This window comes from Thalassophryne amazonica, chromosome 8 (genome assembly GCF_902500255.1).
Source record: "Thalassophryne amazonica chromosome 8, fThaAma1.1, whole genome shotgun sequence".
Classification (NCBI taxonomy): Eukaryota; Metazoa; Chordata; class Actinopteri; order Batrachoidiformes; family Batrachoididae; genus Thalassophryne; species Thalassophryne amazonica.
In genome coordinates, this window is record NC_047110.1 from 107,886,608 (window position 1) to 107,906,013 (window position 19,406).

The 19,406-nt window shown below is 44.2% G+C and overlaps 1 protein-coding gene across 2 annotated transcripts in view; it reads right to left on the minus strand.

Annotated features, from left to right (window-relative positions):
* Positions 1-3,486: 3,486 nt before the first annotated feature.
* The window catches only part of LOC117516279 (spondin-1-like), a 253,559-nt gene continuing 237,639 nt past the window's right edge, over positions 3,487-19,406 (minus strand). Inside the window, exons 15-16 of one of the 2 annotated variants that reach the window (XM_034177214.1) lie at positions 7,515-7,766; positions 3,487-3,923 (exon numbers count right to left, since the gene is read on the minus strand). In XM_034177214.1, the coding sequence (XP_034033105.1) occupies positions 3,760-3,923; positions 7,515-7,766 (416 nt within the window). In that variant the 3' untranslated portion in view covers positions 3,487-3,759. The remainder of the gene's footprint in view (positions 3,924-7,514; positions 7,767-19,406) is intronic. The other variant, XM_034177215.1, reaches the window with a different exon arrangement.

The window sequence follows — 19,406 nt, forward strand, 5'->3', positions numbered from 1 at the left end:
CAATTTCATAGTCTTAAGAGTGTGCATATCATGAATGCTTGGTCTTGTTGGATTTGTGAGAATCTACTGAATCTACTGGTACCTTGTTTCCCATGTAACAATAAGAAATATACTCAAAACCTGGATTAATCTTTTTAGTCTCATAGCACTACTATTATTCTGAACACTGCTGTGTATATATATAAAATTGCATTTATTGCTTGCTACTTACATTAATTGAGATTCTAATGTCTTTGCAAATCCGTCCGTGTATTATTGTTATGTTCACCTTTCTGTGTTGATTGATTTTACAAAATAAACTCAATCATGCTTCCAGTAGACCACAGCGCCCTCTGTAGGTCACAATCAAAACTGTCTTTAGTGTCAAACTTTCATGGAGTCGATGAATGACTGGGGACGGGTCTGAAAACTGAAGTAGCACTTAACATGTATTAACAGTCATTACTACATAGAGTACAACCTAACCGCTACTGTACTATGTCCTAGCAGCAAGCAAGTAGTACAGACACAATTCAGACGTACAATAGCACTGCCTACTTAATATACACCAGTTTTCATAGAAAATACCACAATTGTATTGCAGTTGGTTGTACCAACCACAATAAGATAAAAGATTGAAAAGTGTGTTTTATTGAGCTCCCAAAGTGACACAAAAGTCCAGACAGAAGGGATAAATGGCTGGCCAAGTAAAGAAGGATGGTCTTGGGAATAACACCGCCGGGTCACTATTGGCATTGTTTATGGACAGAACTACGACGGTATCTGATTGTCTTCGAACCTCCGACTTTTGTTCTTGATTAATGAAAACATTGTTGGCAAATGCTTTCGCCTCTAGCGGCAAAATATGAATGTCCCCGGCCGTCCCTCTTAATCACGGCCCCCGTTCAGAGAAAGAAAACCCATAAAATACAATCGGAGTGCTATTCCATTATTCCTAGCTGGGATATTCAGGTGACTGGGCCTCCTTTGAACACTAATTTTTTCAAAGTAAACACTTCGCACCCGGCGGGACATTCATCAAAGAAAATCGAGGGGGCACCGAGAGGCAGGGGATTGGACAGACGGCAGCTCACCTTGTGGCGGGCCATCAGCTCGATCCCGAGATCCAACTACAAGCTTTTTAACTGCAGCAACTTTAACTGCAGCAACTTTTGCACATCTATTAAGGCTCTCTTCATACTTATACGCCATTTGGTAAGACCAAATCGGCAGGCCTTTGCGAATAAACAGTGGTAAAGACGACTATATCAACAATGGTTGCGAGTGTGCATACATTTTGTTTTCAGTGGCGATCTGAAATGGCGGCCATAAATAAGCAGAAGTGACGTAGGCCTGAACATACTTATAAAGGAGATTGAATCCAAGCTTCTTTTGAGAGGGCGGAGTTAGAAAAGAGGGGTGGAACAACAGAGGGACAACTCTCAAATTTAAATCAAAATCATAAAAAAGTTTCAATTAAGTTTTAATTACTATTAATGTACTGGAACTTATAAATACATTTATAAAAACAGTGTTTTTAAACCGAAAAGCAGTGATAATTATATACTTATTAGTTTTAATATTTATACTATTTCTTCATAAGATGCACTCGACTCAACTACAGTATTTTTAAAAATTCTTTGGTCTTAATTTATTCTGTTTTTTTTTTTAATTTTACCTACTTTTGCGAGTCATACATTTTATTTTGTTACTTTTTTGCTTCAGTTTGTTTGACTCCTACATAATTTTTCACTTAGGCCATACTGACCTCGTTTTATTTTAAACTACCTCCATCTAGTGGAGAGAATGTGTCATCACAGTCTATGAGAACAAGACCAAAGCATCGAGTCAGTGAAGGAATAGCTTTTATATAAAAAAAAAAACAACAAAAGTTAAACTTCAAGTTAAAATAATATATCCAAAATCCGACAAAGACGACGCAACTTTTACATTTACATTTTATTGTAAAGGTGGTTTCTTACAAAAATGTCAGGTGATATAGCTGCAAAAAAGGTCTAAAAACAGAACAGAGACAAAAAGCAGAGGAAAAACCAAACAAAAAACACGTGGAGCAATGTGATTGGCTGCATAATTCCTAATTTTCAAAAGTCAAAAAGTACAAGATTTTACAGATCACTGTCATCAAAGCAAGAAGAAACAAATCTAAATAAAAGCAGTACAAAGTGTGTGATATCTATAGACGTGATAACAGTCGCCTGGATGTTGGTTCTAATTCTGTCTCCTCTCACACGAAAGTAGCGTTCACACGTTACTGGCAAACCCCATGTTCTCTTTTTTTTTCCCCCCCAATGGATAGGATGATGGAAAATTCAGCCACTGCTGTGCCGTCAAAGACTTCCACTTGTGTTACTTGCCCAAAATGACAAGGACAAACTGTATCATAAATCAATTATTTTTATGCAAACACACCAGCAGGAATAAACTGCATGATATTACAGAGAGAAATTAAGGTGTATCATCAATAAAATCTGACTTTTAAGCAACCGTAAGCTTCCTGTTTTAATCTAACTTTGTGCAAAATGGTAAATGACTGCTGGATATTTCAATTAATTACCACCTATCTCATTAACACTGGAAAAAAAAAAAAATGATTTCACGTCATCGTCCAAAGTCTGCAACTGACATGACTGTTTTTCTTCCAGCAACACGTGAACACACCATAACAATGCTTCATACAATTTCTTAGCCCGACAACTGGCCTGAATTAGGCCAGATACTGGCCGCCATTTACAACCCCAAATCCAATGAAGTTGGGACGTTGTGTAAAATGTAAATAAAAACAGAATGCATGATTTGCAAATCCTCTTCAACCTATATTGAATTGAATACACCACAAAGACAAGATATTTAATGTTCAAACTGATAAACTTTATTGTTTTTGTGGAAATATTTGCTCATTTTGAAATGGATGCCTGCAACACGTTTCAAAAAAGTTGGGACAGTGGTATGTTTACCACTGTGTTACATCACCTTTCCTTCTAACAACACTCAATAAGCGTTTGGGAACTGAGGACACTAATTGTTGAAGCTTTGTAGGTGGAATTCTTTCCCATTCTTTTTTGATGTACGACTTCAGTTGTTCAACAGTCCAGGGTCACCGTTGTTGTATTTTAAGCTTCATAATGCGCCACGCACCAAAGTCAGCGTCTTGGCCACCAACCAATCACAGGCTAGGAGAGAGAGGCCAGTATCCGGCCTAATTCAGGCTGGTTGTCGGGCTAACAATTTCTTTGACAGAACACTCACGCACACCTGTGTGTGCTTTCAGGAAAAGTGAAAGGCAGGTTACAGTCATTTTGCCGTCACGGCAGATAAAGCATTATGTGGGGATGAAATCATGTTTGCTGCACATGCTGAAGTTGGATCTTCTGACGGCGTGAGAGCGTTGTCCAAGTAATGCTACATGGGCTGAAATGACAAATAAAACAGCAGTACGGAATATAAAGACTCACTGTAACAGTATAAAACATCTCCATCCATCGCTTGAATAGGGAAAGTGGCTTTTAGTCATTACACACGTGGTGTCATTTATACAGTAACTCTAATATTTTCTTTTGGTTCTAATGTATCCCGAACCCTGTCAACTACATATCTACAACTGCTTCACTAATCAGCTCAGCTTCTTCACTTGGCGCCACAGTAATCATCGCCTGCCATGTACACAACACCTGAACCACATGATCATCTTTACCAAATTAATCAATATCATCTTCAGTCAGATATTAAACCCTTTTTCCTGATCTGGTTCAGTAGCGCCCCCTAGCAGGGATGAACGTTGCAGGCACGTATCTCCTTCCTGTCCTTACAGTTGGTCAACGCTGCATTTTTTTCTCTTTTCTTCACAAACATGAACCTCTGCTGGATCCCCCCTCCACATGGTTTGGTACAGTCCGTCCAGATGGTCCATGGCTGCATCCTGCAATCTGTCAGAATAAAAGTCAAACAATCAGGGAGGTTGAATCCAAAGCAACAAAGTGCAAGGCTGGTGATACTGATAAAAACATTATGCATGGGATAAAAATTGTCTTTAAGCCTTTGTGCAGAATATTAGTATCTCATTGTGATGTCATAAAGCCAGTTCATGCCAGGAAAGAGGATAAAGGCAAGAGATTTTGAAACAAATCCAGATTTCCTTCAAAATTTTAACAACTCTTCCCCGTGCGTTACTTGCAGCAGATGAAGGTGCTCACATAGATGAGGATGAGATGTTACAGGAATGAGGCACTGAACTGCTTCCCCTCAGGGAGCTTTGGTGGCTGCTGGTACGCTCAAATAGGCCAGTGCAAAGCTGTTAAATTGCTAGAAACCCATTGTGTTGTCCGACGCCGCTTTCTGCTTCACAGAGCTTCATAACTTCAAAATGGTGATTAAACATCTGATTGCCATCATCACCCTTGCGTCTTTTGATTCTTTCATTTGTCCAGCTGCAGTCAATAAGCTGTCACAAATGTTAACTGCTATAAAGTCCTGTGTCCACGCCACAGGTGGCCCGTTGAGATTCCAAATGTGATGTCACTCCTCTCCAAACCTTCACCTCACACTCTTGCAAAACTTAATAAACTTGTGCGGCTTTCTCATAGACACGTAATGATTTAAAACAATTAAAAAAATAAAACCTTGATGTCAAGCATTATAAACAATGGGCCTGGAAATTCATCGGACTGAAAAAAAATCTGGATGTTGACAAAGTAATGCATCATGGGTCAATTTTTTCTATATGTCATAAGGATAACTGATGCACATGCACTGATACTTATACAATGCACTTATAGCACTGATCATCACAATAGCGCCCCTAGTGTCTGAAGTCTGTTTTGTGTGTTCTAAATCTCACAATTTATAGACGGCTTTATGGTGTCAAATCTCGCACACAATCATGTTCTCGCTGGGGAGGCCAGGATTTCATTGTCAGTGTAAAACAAGTGTTTGCGGGTGGTGGAGTGGACAAGCAACGAGCAACTCGTTTGCAACATTGTGTCGTTATGGAGGTGAGTTTAACTAAGATAATCATGAGTCTTTAATGTGAGTTTTATTTTTTTTAAAAAGTGTGTTGCTGTTAGGGTTGCGTGTCGGGAACTGGTTCTTTTCGGTATCTTTAAGAAATTATTCGACCCACCGATATCAATAGTCTTTTTGCTTAACGATTCCCTTATCGGTCCTTCAGAGTGGCCGTTTTTGGGGGTGTTTGTCAGGAAAATTATCATTTCTCTACACTTGTTACAGACCCTGCAGCAGGTCTGTATAATCAACCGTTTCTGCATCGCGGGTTTGCTTTGAACCTTGAACCAATGAAGCAGTGCTTCGATCTTCAATCTGCTGCTTTGTTGGTTCTTTGTTTTATTTTGCTTTATCATAATTTTTCACCGCTAAAACCCCAAAGAGCATATGTCTGTGAGTAATATTTACCTTTTTTATGTTAAACCGACCTGTTATGGTCTTCTGAAACAGTCGATAGATGTACAGTAGTGTTCAGAATAATAATAGTGCTATGTGACTAAAAAGATTAATCCAGGTTTTGAGTATATTTCTTATTGTTACATGGGAAACAAGGTACCAGTAGATTCAGTAGATTCTCACAAATCCAACAAGACCAAGCATTCATGATATGCACACTCTTAAGGCTATGAAATTGGGCTATTAGTAAAAAAAAAGTAGAAAAGGGGGTGTTCACAATAATAATAGTGTGGCATTCAGTCAGTGAGTTTGTTAATTTTGTGGAACAAACAGGTGTGAATCAGGTGTCCCCTATTTAAGGATGAAGCCAGCACCTGTTGAACATGCTTTTCTCTTTGAAAGCCTGAGGAAAATGGGACGTTCAAGACATTGTTCAGAAGAACAGCGTAGTTTGATTAAAAAGTTAATTGGAGAGGGGAAAACTTATACGCAGGTGCAAAAAATTATAGGCTGTTCATCTACAATGATCTCCAATGCTTTAAAATGGACAAAAAAACCAGAGACAGTCTGGAGTTACCTGTAAGTGCTGTGACAGTTAGAAGACGCCTGTGTGAAGCTAATTTATTTGCAAGAATCCCCCGCAAAGTCCTTCTGTTAAATAAAAGACATGTGCAGAAGAGGTCACAATTTGCCAAAGAACACATCAACTGGCCTAAAGAGAAATGAAGGAATATTTTGTGGACTGATGAAAGTAAAATTGTTCTTTCTGGGTCCAAGGGCCGCAGACAGTTTGTCAGACGACCCCCAAACTCTGAATTCAAGCCACAGTTCACAGTGAAGACAGTGAAGCATGGTGGTGCAAGCATCATGATATGGGCATGTTTCTCCTACTATGGTGTTGGGCCTATATATCGCATACCAGGTATCATGGATCAGTTTGGATATGTCAGAATACTTGAAGAGGTCATGTTGCCTTATGCTGAAGAGGACATGCCCTTGAAATGGGTGTTTCAACAAGACAATGACCCCAAGCACACTAGAACCGAGCAAAATCTTGGTTCCAAACCAACAAAATGAATGCCTCGCAGATGTGAAGAAATCATGAAAAACTGATTATACAACTAAATACTAGTTTAGTGATTCACAGGATTGCTAAAAAAGCAGTTTGAACATAATAGTTTTGAGTTTCTAGCGTCAACAGCCGATGCTACTATTTTTGTGAACACCCCCTTTTCTACTTTTTTTTACTAATAGCCCAATTTCATAGCCTTAAGAGTGTGCATATCATGAATACTTGGTCTTGTTGGATTTGTGAGAATCTACTGAATCTACTGGTACCTTTTTTCTCAGGTAACAATAAGAAATATACTCAAAACCTGGATTAATCTTTTTAGTCACATAGCACTACTATTATTCTGAACACTACTGTATTTTAGAACTTAAAAACAGGACCGATGCTAACGCGTTAGCATGTCTATGTCATTTTCAATTTTAAAGTTAGCATTAAGCTGAGCTATTATCAAGCCTCCCTCCCCAGCGTGCAAAAGATCAATACACTGTTAAAAAAAGTCTATGAAATTAATGGGGGAATTCTGTGAAATCACAACATAAAAAAACTGTAAATGAAAAACAACAGAGTTGTGTTAAATTTACAGCAACAATGTGTAAAATGAGGAATAAAACTGAACTGTGAATTTAACAGTACACATATGTTAAAATAATCACATACCATTGTAGAATTTACAAATGACTGTAGTTTAAACACAGAAAAACTGTAATACCGAAAACTGTATAATACAGTTAGACTTTACAGATAAGAATTTTCACAAATACAGTAAAATACTGATTAAGGGTTTGAAAAAGGAGGTGATGTGTCTGTTTAAAGGTGATCGTTTTGCAGAGATTTTATCTTCTAAATAGACAAATTACAGGTTTGCACTGTAAAATTTACATATTTTTATGTAAAACCATTTACATATTCACTCATTTTTACAGAATTCCCCTGGCAACCACAGCTGCCAGAATTTTTCTGTAAAAACAAAGGACTTCTTTTTTTTTATGCTGCAAACTGTTTTTAAACTCATCATAAGTAAAACCAGAGCGATGATACTGAACAGAACCTGGTTGTTGATCCACTGCAGCGTCTCTTCCCTGTTTACCCCGTCGTCTCCTATTTCCCCCTCCTCTCTCCTCCTTCGTTTTCATCCGACACTTCCTGATTTTGCATTTCTTCCTCTGGATGGTCTCGGGACAGGTGCTGCCTCCAAACTGGGGCTCCAGTTTGATCATGCGGGTCCGGATGGTGTGTCCTTTCCCACAGGATTTGTTGCACTCTGCCCACTCAGACCACTCGGACACCATGCAGTCAACGGCTAGACGGAGGAACACACAGGTGGGTAAATGAAAAACAAAAGAACAGATGTTATTACAGACCGGATATATCTTGGATGGGTGAGCATGTGATGCATAATTCTCGGATGGAGTGGGACATATCTGAGGTACTAGCTCAGGCGCAGTGATGTGTCTAACAGTTTGAATTACTTTTCCCTTTGACACCTACTTTCAGTGACATTCCATTACTCCGAATCCTCTGTTGGACTTTTGTGAAATTGACTTTCCCAGAACCAAAGGGGGACATCATGCCCATAATGTGCTTGATGCTGGACATCACCCCCCGACGTGTCAAAATGTGACGTTTTATCAAACTGCACGCGATCAGTGGAGGGAAGCCAAAGGAATTTCTCCATGTTTCTATGTGATGTTTGGAGAAATTGCTTTTTCACATTTGCAGAAATGCAGCTTTGCATCACTTCAGCTTGTTGGTTTTACAAATGTCAGCTTCATTCATCTGCTCACCCACAGTGTTGACAGATAAAAGGTCAGCTAACCCACACCATCCAATCAAATTCCTCCATGTGCTCAATGCACTAAGAAATCAAGGTGCGGGATTGGACCTAAAAGGGTGCAGTGCCTTATCTCTCCAGCTGTACCCTCCTGGGGTACGAACAACTCACCTTTGAAGATCATCAGCAATGATTTTGAACCTTTAAAATAAAAGTAGGGTTCACAATTTTTACCTTAACCATTTATCTGCCTCATAGGGTCATTTTTGGAAAAATGTGCCAATGGGTACAGTTATGGAACCCTTATCTACTCTATCTAATGTGTGATTACACTCACTACCAGCCTCAACTGCTGCAGTTGTAGCCTCACTAGGAATGTTATATGTCCAGTAAGTGATACTATTTGCAAAAATCTCTGTCACTGCAACAAACTTTATGCATATGCACATTTTTCCCCATATTCTGCACCATACTTGTGAAGCAGCAGGACCTTCGTGGCCGGGACGACGATGGGGATCGAACCCACGCGGCTCGCACAAAAGACCGTTCCTCTACCAGGTCAGCCAAAGGGGAACTCCCCCTTTAGCCAAGCTAGCGGGAACGTCTTTTCAATTGGGACCCGGGACTTTCATCCCGCTACACTTGAAACTGCAGATAGGATTGGTTACACACAGCTTGGTGCATGCAGTGAACCACACACAAACCAATCAAAATATCATCAAATCAATCATCACCGGAGGTGCCAAAGCAGAAACACATTTGGTGTCAAATATCTTTTTGTCATTGCTGTAATAACATATTTAAGCATGAATATAAAAAAGTGTAATTTGCAACACAGCATGCAGCTGCACATGCACGTGTGTTGACAAGTGCGGCAGACTGCTGTGATTGTGTGTTTCAAATGGAAGTTTTTCACATGTGCAAGTTAGTATTTCTACTGTAAAAAACAAAAACAAATGGTTCTAGATCAAACTGTACATATGGAAAGTATGCAAGGATATCTGTTATTTATGATGTGTTTGAGAAAACAATTTTTGTGGGAATTTCCCAGATTCCTGTGATCGCCTCAGGTGTTCATTTCTACTTGAACTCAGCTCCCTTTTTTCATTTAAACTATCATGTGACACAAATTCATATGTGGATGATGTTTGGAGCGACGTACAGAAGATTATATATATATATATATATATTTTAAGTGTATCTTTGAAAATGATGAATATAAATTTTATAATCTGGATCAGGAACAGGGCACTGAGGAAATATGGCACAAGTAAAATGGTTAAAATTCAGTATTTTTGTTGTGTGGGCCGCCAGAAGAGGAGGTACTGCTGGCCCACCACCAGAGGGCGCCCTGTCTGGAGTGCGGGCTCCAGGCACCAGAGGGCGCAGCCGCCTCACAGGAGCAGCCAGGGTGACAGCTGTCACGCATCACCTGCAACAGCTGTTACCAATCACCTGATCAGCAGGGGTACATCAGCAGGACGACGTCTCCACCTCTTTGCCGAGATATCGTTCTACCTGGAAGGTAACGTTCTCAGCTGACCGTGAGATCTTTTCAGTAACCTTTTGTGACTTTTGTGCATTATATAGCAGACTCTTTCCAACGAGAGGTGGAGGTAGTTTTCCTGCCGTGTGGATTGCTGGGTGCAAACGCGCCCACATTTAATTGTTTTTTGTTCCTCGCCAGCAGTACCAGGTCCGACACGCGGAGGCAGTGGCCACCTGGGAGTTCGGGACTTGGCGGCTCCAGTATTCCCGGGGTCTGGTGGCGGAGGAAATCGTGTGGTTCCGGTTCTGCTTTGGACAGACGTCTTCTATCTTCGAGCCTGCCCACACGACACCTTCTGTGATTTGACTTGTTGTCTATTGTTGTGATCCGTTGTGTTTGTTGTGCTTATTCACAACAGTAAAGTGTTGTTATTTGACTTCCTTCATTGTCCGTTCATTTGCGCCCCCTGTTGTGGGTCTGTGTACCTACACTTTCCCAACAGGATATCTCGGCCAACGTCATGGACCCCGAGGGGCGTCGACCGGCCGTTGAACGGCCAATGGAAGAGCAGGGCGCACAGGCGTCTGCAGGAGGAATGATCGGTGAGTTGCAGCGAATCCTCACCGCTTTTACGGCTCGGCTGGATCTGATGACCGAGCAGAACGTCCTCCTTAACCGCAGGGTGGAGGCTCTCGCCGCGCAGGTGGAAGCGCGCCCTCAGGGCGCTGCTGCGGCTCCCCCTCCTGTCGATCCTGTGCGCAATAGTGACGTTCCACAGGTCGTTCAACGACCCCTCCCACCTTCCCCTGAAGCATACATAAGCCCTCCAGAACCGTACGGGGGTTGTGTGGAGACATGCGCAGACTTTCTTATGCAGTGTTCGCTCGTCTTCGCACAACGTCCCGTCATGTACGCGACTGATGCTAGTAAGATAGCTTATGTGATTAATCTGCTTCGCGGCAAGGCACGCGCTTGGGCTACAGCGCTCTGGGAGCAAAATTCACGGCTCCTTCTGACATATGATGGGTTTGTGAGGGAGTTCAGAACAGTGTTTGATCACCCAAATAGAGGAGAGACCGCTTCAGCCGTGCTGCTGTCAATGAGACGGGGCGCCGGAGCGCAGCTGCTTATGCAGTTGACTTCCGCATCGCGGCTGCGAGGTCCGGCTGGAATAGCACTGCCCTCCGCGCCGCCTTCGTAAACGGACTATCGTTGGTCCTGAAGGAGCACCTGGTGGCTAAGGACGAACCGCGGGATTTGGACGGGCTTATTGATCTCGTTATACGATTAGACAATCGGTTAGAGGAACGCCGTCGGGAGCGAGGCGAAGGACGTGACCGGATACGCACCGCCCCTCTCCCTTCCGGGTTCGAAAAGGGGCCGCCCTCCCCACGCTCCACAGCCGCAGCGCTTTGTGGGGCAACATCTCCCCCTGTTGACGTTGTTAGGGAAACGCACAGGGCCAAAATGGGGAGGCTGATCCGTGGAGAGTGTTTTCTCTGCAGCTCAACAGAGCACACACAGAGAGACTGCCCCAAACGGCCAAGACGTCAACACTCGCCCTTAGAGACTGGACTAAGGGGGGGTCAAGACATTCAAGTGAGACACACACAAATTGCCACACGACTCCCAGTCACAATCCTGAGCGGGGATTTAACCCTTCAAGCCTGAGCACTGGTGGACACGGGGTCAGAAGGGAATCTGCTAGACAGCGAATGGGCAAAGGAGGTAGGGCTCCCTCTGGTGGCACTTCCTTCGCCATTGCAGGTGCGGGCACTAGATGGCACCCTCCTCCCTTTACTCACACACAAGACACAACCAGTAACTCTGGTGGTGTCTGGAAACCACCGGGAGGAGATTGAGTTTTTGTAACTCCTTCTACCTCCCGCGTGATTTTGGGCATCCCATGGATGTTAAAGCACAATCCCCGGATCGATTGGCCGTCTGGGGTGGTGGTTCAGTCGAGCGAAACCTGCCATCGGGTGTGTTTAGGATCCTCGGTTCCTCCCGGTTCCCAGGCTAAGGAGGAGGTCAAAGTCCCTCCCAATCTGACGGCAGTGCCGGTTGAGTACCACGATCTTGCTGACGTCTTCAGCAAGGATCTGGCACTCACCCTTCCCCCGCACCGTCCGTACGATTGTGCCATTGATTTGGTTCCAGGCGCTGAGTTCCCGTCCAGCAGGCTGTACAACCTCTCACGACCTGAGCGCGAATCAATGGAGACCTACATCCGGGACTCATTAGCTGCCGGGCTGATCCGGAACTCCACCTCCCCGATGGGGGCAGGTTTCTTTTTTGTGGGCAAGAAAGATGGCGGACTTCGTCCATGTATTGATTACAGGGGGCTGAATGAGATTACGGTTCGCAACCGATACCCGTTGCCATTATTAGATTCCGTGTTCACCCCCCTGCATGGAGCCAAAATCTTTACTAAGCTGGATCTTAGAAATGCGTATCACCTGGTTCGGATCCGGAAAGGAGACGAATGGAAGACGGCATTCAACACCCCATTAGGTCACTTTGAGTACCTGGTCATGCCGTTCGGCCTCACAAACGCCCCCGCGACGTTCCAAGCATTAGTTAATGATGTCTTGCGGGATTTCCTGCACCGATTCGTCTTCGTATATCTAGACGATATACTCATCTTTTCTCCGGATCCTGAGACTCATGTCCGGCATGTACGTCAGGTCCTGCAGCGGTTGTTGGAGAACCGGCTGTTTGTGAAGGGCGAGAAGTGTGAGTTTCACCGCACATCTTTGTCCTTCCTGGGGTTTATCATCTCCCCCAACTCCGTCGCTCCTGATCCGGCCAAGGTTGCGGCGGTGAGAGACTGGCCCCAACCCACTAGCCGTAGGAAGCTGCAACAGTTCCTCGGCTTTGCAAATTTCTACAGGAGGTTCATTAAGGGCTACAGTCAGGTAGTTAGCCCCCTGACAGCCCTGACCTCACCAAAAGTCCCCTTCACCTGGTCGGATCGTTGCGATGCCGCGTTCAAGGAGTTGAAACGGCGCTTCTCGTCTGCACCCGTTCTGGTGCAGCCCGATCCTAGTCGCCAGTTAGTGGTTGAAGTGGACGCCTCGGACTCAGGGATAGGAGCTGTGCTTTCCCAGAGCGGGAAGACCGATAAGGTCCTTCACCCGTGTGCCTATTTTTCCCGCAGGTTGACCCCGGCCGAACGGAACTATGACGTCGGCAATCAAGAACTCCTTGCGGTGAAAGAGGCTCTTGAAGAGTGGAGACATCTGTTGGAGGGAACGTCCGTGCCATTCACGGTTTTCACTGACCACCGGAACCTGGAGTATATCAGGACCGCCAAGCGGCTGAACTCCAGGCAAGCCCGCTGGTCACTGTTCTTCGGCCGTTTTGACTTCCGGATCACCTACCGTCCCGGGACCAAAAACCAGAGATCGGATGCCTTGTCCCGGGTACATGAAGATGAAGTCAAAGCGGAGTTGTCGGATCCACCGGAACCCATCATCCCGGAGTCCACTATCGTGGCCACCCTCACCTGGGACGTAGAGAGAACTGTCCGGGAGGCCCTGGCACGAAGCCCGGACCCCGGAACTGGGCCGAAGAACAAACTATACGTCCCACCAGAAGCTAGGGCTGCAGTCCTGGACTTCTGTCACGGCTCCAAGCTCTCCTGTCATCCAGGGGTGCGAAGAACCGTGGCAGTTGTCCGGCAGCGCTTCTGGTGGGCGTCCCTAGAGGCTGACGTCCGGGATTATATCCAGGCCTGCACCACCTGTGCCAGGGGCAAGGCTGACCATCGCAGGGCATCAGGACTACTCCAGCCGCTGCCTGTGCCTCATCGCCCCTGGTCCCACATCGGCCTGGATTTTGTCACGGGCCTCCCGCCGTCCCAGGGTAACACCACCATCCTCACGATAGTGGACCGATTCTCCAAGGTGGCCCACTTCGTGGCCCTCCCGAAGCTCCCAACAGCCTCCTGGTCCACCACGTCGTCCGGCTGCATGGGATTCCAACAGACATCGTCTCCGATCGCGGTCCCCAGTTCTCCTCGCAAGTCTGGAGGAGCTTCTGCCGGGAACTGGGGGCCACGGTGAGTCTCTCGTCCGGGTACCACCCTCAGACCAACGGGCAAGCAGAACGGGTAAACCAGGAGGTGGAACAGGCCTTGCGCTGCGTGACTGCCGCGCACCCGGCGGCCTGGAGTACCCATTTGGCCTGGATCGAGTATGCCCATAACAGCCAGGTGTCTTCAGCCACCGGCCTCTCCCCTTTTGAGGTGTGTCTGGGGTATCAGCCCCCGTTGTTTCCGGTGGTTGAGGGAGAGGTCGGTGTGCCCTCGGTCCAGGCCCACCTACGGAAGTGCCGTCGGGTGTGGCGTGCCGCCCGTTCTGCTTTGCTAAAGGCCCGGACGAGGGCAAAAGCCCATGCAGACCGTCGGCGGACCCCGGCCCCTGCGTATCGGCCAGGGCAGGAGGTGTGGTTATCCACAAAGGACATTCCCCTCAAAGTGGACTCCCCCAAGCTACAGGACCGTTATATTGGCCCATTCAAGATCCTTAAGGTCATCAGTCCAGCCGCAGTGAGGCTTCAGCTTCCGGCCTCACTGCGGATCCATCCTGTGTTTCATGTATCCCGTGTCAAACTGCATCACACCTCACCCCTCTGTACTCCGGGTCCGGCACCGCCTCCTGCCCGGATCATCGATGGCGAGCCGCTCTTGGATGTCCGTAGGATGGGCCGGGGCTTCCAGTATTTGGTGGACTGGGAGGGGTACGGTCCCGAAGAACGCTCCTGAGTGAAGAGGAGCTTCATCCTGGACCCGGCCCTCCTGGCCGATTTCTACCGCCGCCACCTGGACAAGCCTGGTCGGGCGCCAGGAGGCGCCCGTTGAGGGGGGGGTCCTGTTGTGTGGGCCGCCAGAAGAGGAGGTACTGCTGGCCCACCACCAGAGGGCGCCCTGTCTGGAGTGCGGGCTCCAGGCACCAGAGGGTGCAGCCGCCTCACAGGAGCAGCCAGGGTGACAGCTGTCACGCATCACCTGCAACAGCTGTTACCAATCACCTGATCAGCAGGGGTACATCAGCAGGACGACGTCTCCACCTCTTTGCCGAGATATCGTTCTACCTGGAAGGTAACGTTCTCAGCTGACCGTGAGATCTTTTCAGTAACCTTTTGTGACTTTTGTGCATTATATAGCAGACTCTTTCCAACGAGAGGTGGAGGTAGTTTTCCTGCCGTGTGGATTGCTGGGTGCAAACGCGCCCACATTTAATTGTTTTTTGTTCCTCGCCAGCAGTACCAGGTCCGACACGCGGAGGCAGTGGCCACCTGGGAGTTCGGGACTTGGCGGCTCCAGTATTCCCGGGGTCTGGTGGCGGAGGAAATCGTGTGGTTCCGGTTCTGCTTTGGACAGACGTCTTCTATCTTCGAGCCTGCCCACACGACACCTTCTGTGATTTGACTTGTTGTCTATTGTTGTAATCTGTTGTGTTTGTTGTGCCCATTCACAACAGTAAAGTGTTGTTATTTGACTTCCTCCATTGTCCGTTCATTTGCGCCCCCTGTTGTGGGTCCGTGTACCTACACTTTCCCAACAATTTTCTCATTTTGCCCCATCAGCCTTATCATTTATCAACATTTTCCTCACAAGTGGATTTGTTGCTGGAAAGTGCAGAAGTTGGAATTTGAAGAAATAAGTCACTCTGCCATTTAAAACTGACACTTTCAGCTCAAGCTTATTGTGTATCAGCCAAATGTTTTAGATAAATAAATAAAGATAAAATCCATCATAGCAGACTTGGAGAAATTGTATTTCCAGAGCCACGTAAATGTCAGTGACATTTTTCCTCTTAACATACGTCTGCCGTCCCTCACAAAACAAAGAAACTAATTTTATCTTTAATAATCGTGCAGACATCCTCATTTCCTGCTCGTTGTCAATATTTTCATTTGAATGTTTTCCGGCCGTGTCTGCACGTGTGCGTCCAGAGTGAGTCACAAATAACATCAGCTGAACCCTGAATGTCACACAACTACTTTCTCTTTTCCAGCTTTACTTTCATTAATCATACAAACCCAGTTGTGCATAAAAAGCAGCCGAATTTTTTGTTAATGTTAAAGTAAAAAAACCAAAAAAAAAACAAAATAAAGGCACTTTTATCTTAAAGGGGACCCAAAGTGTGTCACGGGGTCAAAACTAAAGCTTATCCTATTCAGAAAATATGTTACTTATCACAGAAACAAATCCCTAATAAAGGCAGAAATGTAGATGCTGTTGGACTCTGATGCCTTCATCTCTCCAAAAATCCCATCCGAGTCCTTCCCCACACTTTGATGTCTCAGAGGGGACCAAATTTTTAATGAAGAGAAGTCAGGTTTTGCAACATGCACAACACTGTGGCAATATTGTATCTAATTTGAACCCTTTAAAATATATATGTCAGGCATTTTGTAAGGTAACCGTAAAAAAGAATAACTTTGGTTTGGTTTTATCTTTATGTTTTTTGGTTTTATCTTTATGTTTTTTTGTTTTTTGATGTTTTTATATTGGAGGGGACTTTTTTTCTTTAAACAAAATTTTCAAGTTTCCAAGGGTGATAAAAAGGCATTTTAGTTGAATATCTTCACTAACATTAAATAAATGGATGAGATAGATTCTTCGGTAGATGCCGAAGAAGGGTTTTTTTTTTTTGTTTTTTTTTTTAATTCAAGTCAAAAGCTGATAAAGCGTTATCATTGATAGGACACTATTAAAAAGTGAAATATCAGCTATATTTATGGGTGGATATATATTTCATGGTTTTGAATAAAACAATAGCGATAATATAAGAGATAATAAAAACAAATTTGTGCTTCACAACCACTCCACTTAAAAAACAAAAACTTTACTCATGTCAGCCAATAAATTTGACTCAGTCAAACATAACATTTCTAAAAAGCCAAAACCTCTGCACTTCTGAGAGCCATACAACGTGTTTTAGCCACAAAATGACCGCTTTTTCACAAAATGATGATACTGAACTGTGTAAAAATGACTTCAAAAGTCTCAAGCACTCCTTTTTTGTACCTGAAAATCAGGAAAAAAAAAAAAAAACCTTGCGCATGTGACTGTACCAGCTACTGGTTCAAATATCTCAACAAGAAGCCGTGATAGAAGAAATGTTTGGGCATCAATCACAAATGAACAATTCTGAATGGATGATCGCTTGCCTTGCTGTCCACCTGTCTTAAAAACACAGCGCATAATCGAAATGAAAAGAAATGAAATCAAGGCCCACGTGATACACACATTTGTGGGAAGCCCACACAACCACAAGCTTTGACTAAATCAAATCAAATCAATTTTATTTATATAGCGCCAAATCACAACAAACAGTTGCCCCAAGGCGCTTTATATTGTAAGGCAAAAGCCATACAATAATTACGGAAAAACCCCAACGTCAAAACGACCCCCTGTGAGCAAGCACTTGGCGACAGTGGGAAGGAAAAACTCCCTTTTAACAGGAAGAAACCTCCAGCAGAACCAGGCTCAGGGAGGGGCAGTCTTCTGCTGGGACTGGTTGGGGCTGAAGGAGAGAACCAGGAAAAAGACATGTTGTGGAAGAGAGCAGAGATCAATCACTAATGATTAAATGCAGAGTGGTGCATACAGAGCAAAAGAGAAAGAAACACTCATTGCATCATGGGAACCCCCCAGCAGTCTAAGTCTACAGCAGCATAACTAAGGGATGGTTCAGGGTCACCTGATCCAGCCCTAACTATAAGCTTTAGCAAAAAGGAAAGTTTTAAGCCTAATCTTAAAAGTAGAGAGGGTGTCTGTCTCCCTGATCTGAATTGGGAGCTGGTTCCACAGGAGAGGAGCCTGAAAGCTGAAGGCTCTGCCTCCCATTCTACTCTTAAAAACCCTAGGAACTACAAGTAAGCCTGCAGTCCGAGAGCGAAGCGCTCTATTGGGGTGATATGGTACTATGAGGTCCCTAAGATAAGATGGGACCTGATTATTCAAAACCTTATAAGAATTAACAGGAAGCCAATGAAGAGAGGCCAATATGGGTGAAATATGCTCTCTCCTTCTAGTCCCCGTCAGTACTCTAGCTGCAGCATTTTGAATTAACTGAAGGCTTTTCAGGGAACTTTTAGAACAACCTGATAATAATGAATTACAATAGTCCAGCCTAGAGGAAATAAATGCATGAATTAGTTTTTCAGCATCACTCTGAGACAAGACCTTTCTAATTTTAGAGCTATTGCGCAAATGCAAAAAAGCAGTCCTACATATTTGCTTAATATGCGCATTGAAGGACATATCCTGATCAAAAATGACTCCAAGATTTCTCACAGTATTACTAAAGGTCAGGGTAATGCCATCCAGAGTAAGGATCTGGTTAGACACCATGTTTCTAAGATTTGTGGGGCCAAGTACAATAACTTCAGTTTTATCTGAGTTTAAAAGCAGGAAATTAGAGGTCATCCACGTCTTTATGTCTGTAAGACAATCCTGCAGTTTAGCTAATTGGTGTGTGTCCTCTGTCTTCATGGATAGATAAAGCTGGGTATCATCTGCGTAACAATGAAAATTTAAGCAATGCTGTCTAATAATACTGCCTAAGCGAAGCATGTATAAAGTGAATAAAATTGGTCCTAGCACAGAACCTTGTGGAACTCCATCATTAACCTTAGTCTGTGAAGAAGATTCCCCATTTACATGAACAAATTGTAATCTATTAGATAAATATGATTCAAACCACCGCAGCGCAGTGCCTTTAATACCTATGGCATGCTCTAATGTCTGTAATAAAATTTTATGGTCAACAGTATCAAAAGCAACACTGAGGTCTAACAGGACAAGCACAGAGATGAGTCCACTGTCTGAGGCCAAAAGAAGATCATTTGTAACCTTCACTAATGCTGTTTCTGTACTATGATGAATTCTAAAACCTGAATGAAACTCTTCAAATAGACCATTCCTCTGCAGATGATCAGTTAGCTGTTTTACAACTACCCTTTCAAGAATTTTTGAGAGAAAAGGAAGGTTGGAGATTGGCTTATAATTAGCTAAGACAGCTGGGTCAAGTGATTACTGCCACCTTAAAAGCCTGTGGTACATAGCCAACTAATAAAGATAGATTGATCATATTTAAGATCGAAGCATTAATTAATGGTAGGGCTTCCTTGAGCAGCCTGGTAGGAATGGGGTCTAATAGACATGTTGATTGTTTGGAGGAAGTAACTAATGAAAATAACTCAGCAGACAGAACAATCGGAGAGAAAGAGTCTAACCAAATACCGGCATCACTGAAAGCAGCCAAAGATAACGATATGTCTTTGGGATGGTTATTAGCAAAGAAAGTCATGAAGTCATTACTAGTTAAAGTTAAAGGAATACTCGGCTCAATAGAGCTCTGACTCTTTGTCAGCCTGGCTACAGTCCTGAAAAGAAACCTGGGGTTGTTCTTATTTTCTTCAATAAGTGATGAGTAGTAAGATGTCCCAGCTTTACGGAGGGCTTTTTTATAGAGCAACAGACTCTTTTTCCAGGCTAAGTGAAGATCTTCTAAATTAGTGAGATGCCATTTCCTCTCCAACGTACGGGTTATCTGCTTTAAGCTGCGAGTTTGTGAGTTATACCACGGAGTCAGGAACTTCTGATTTAAGGCTCTCTTTTTCAGAGGAGCTACAGCATCCAAAGTTGTCCTCAATGAGGATGT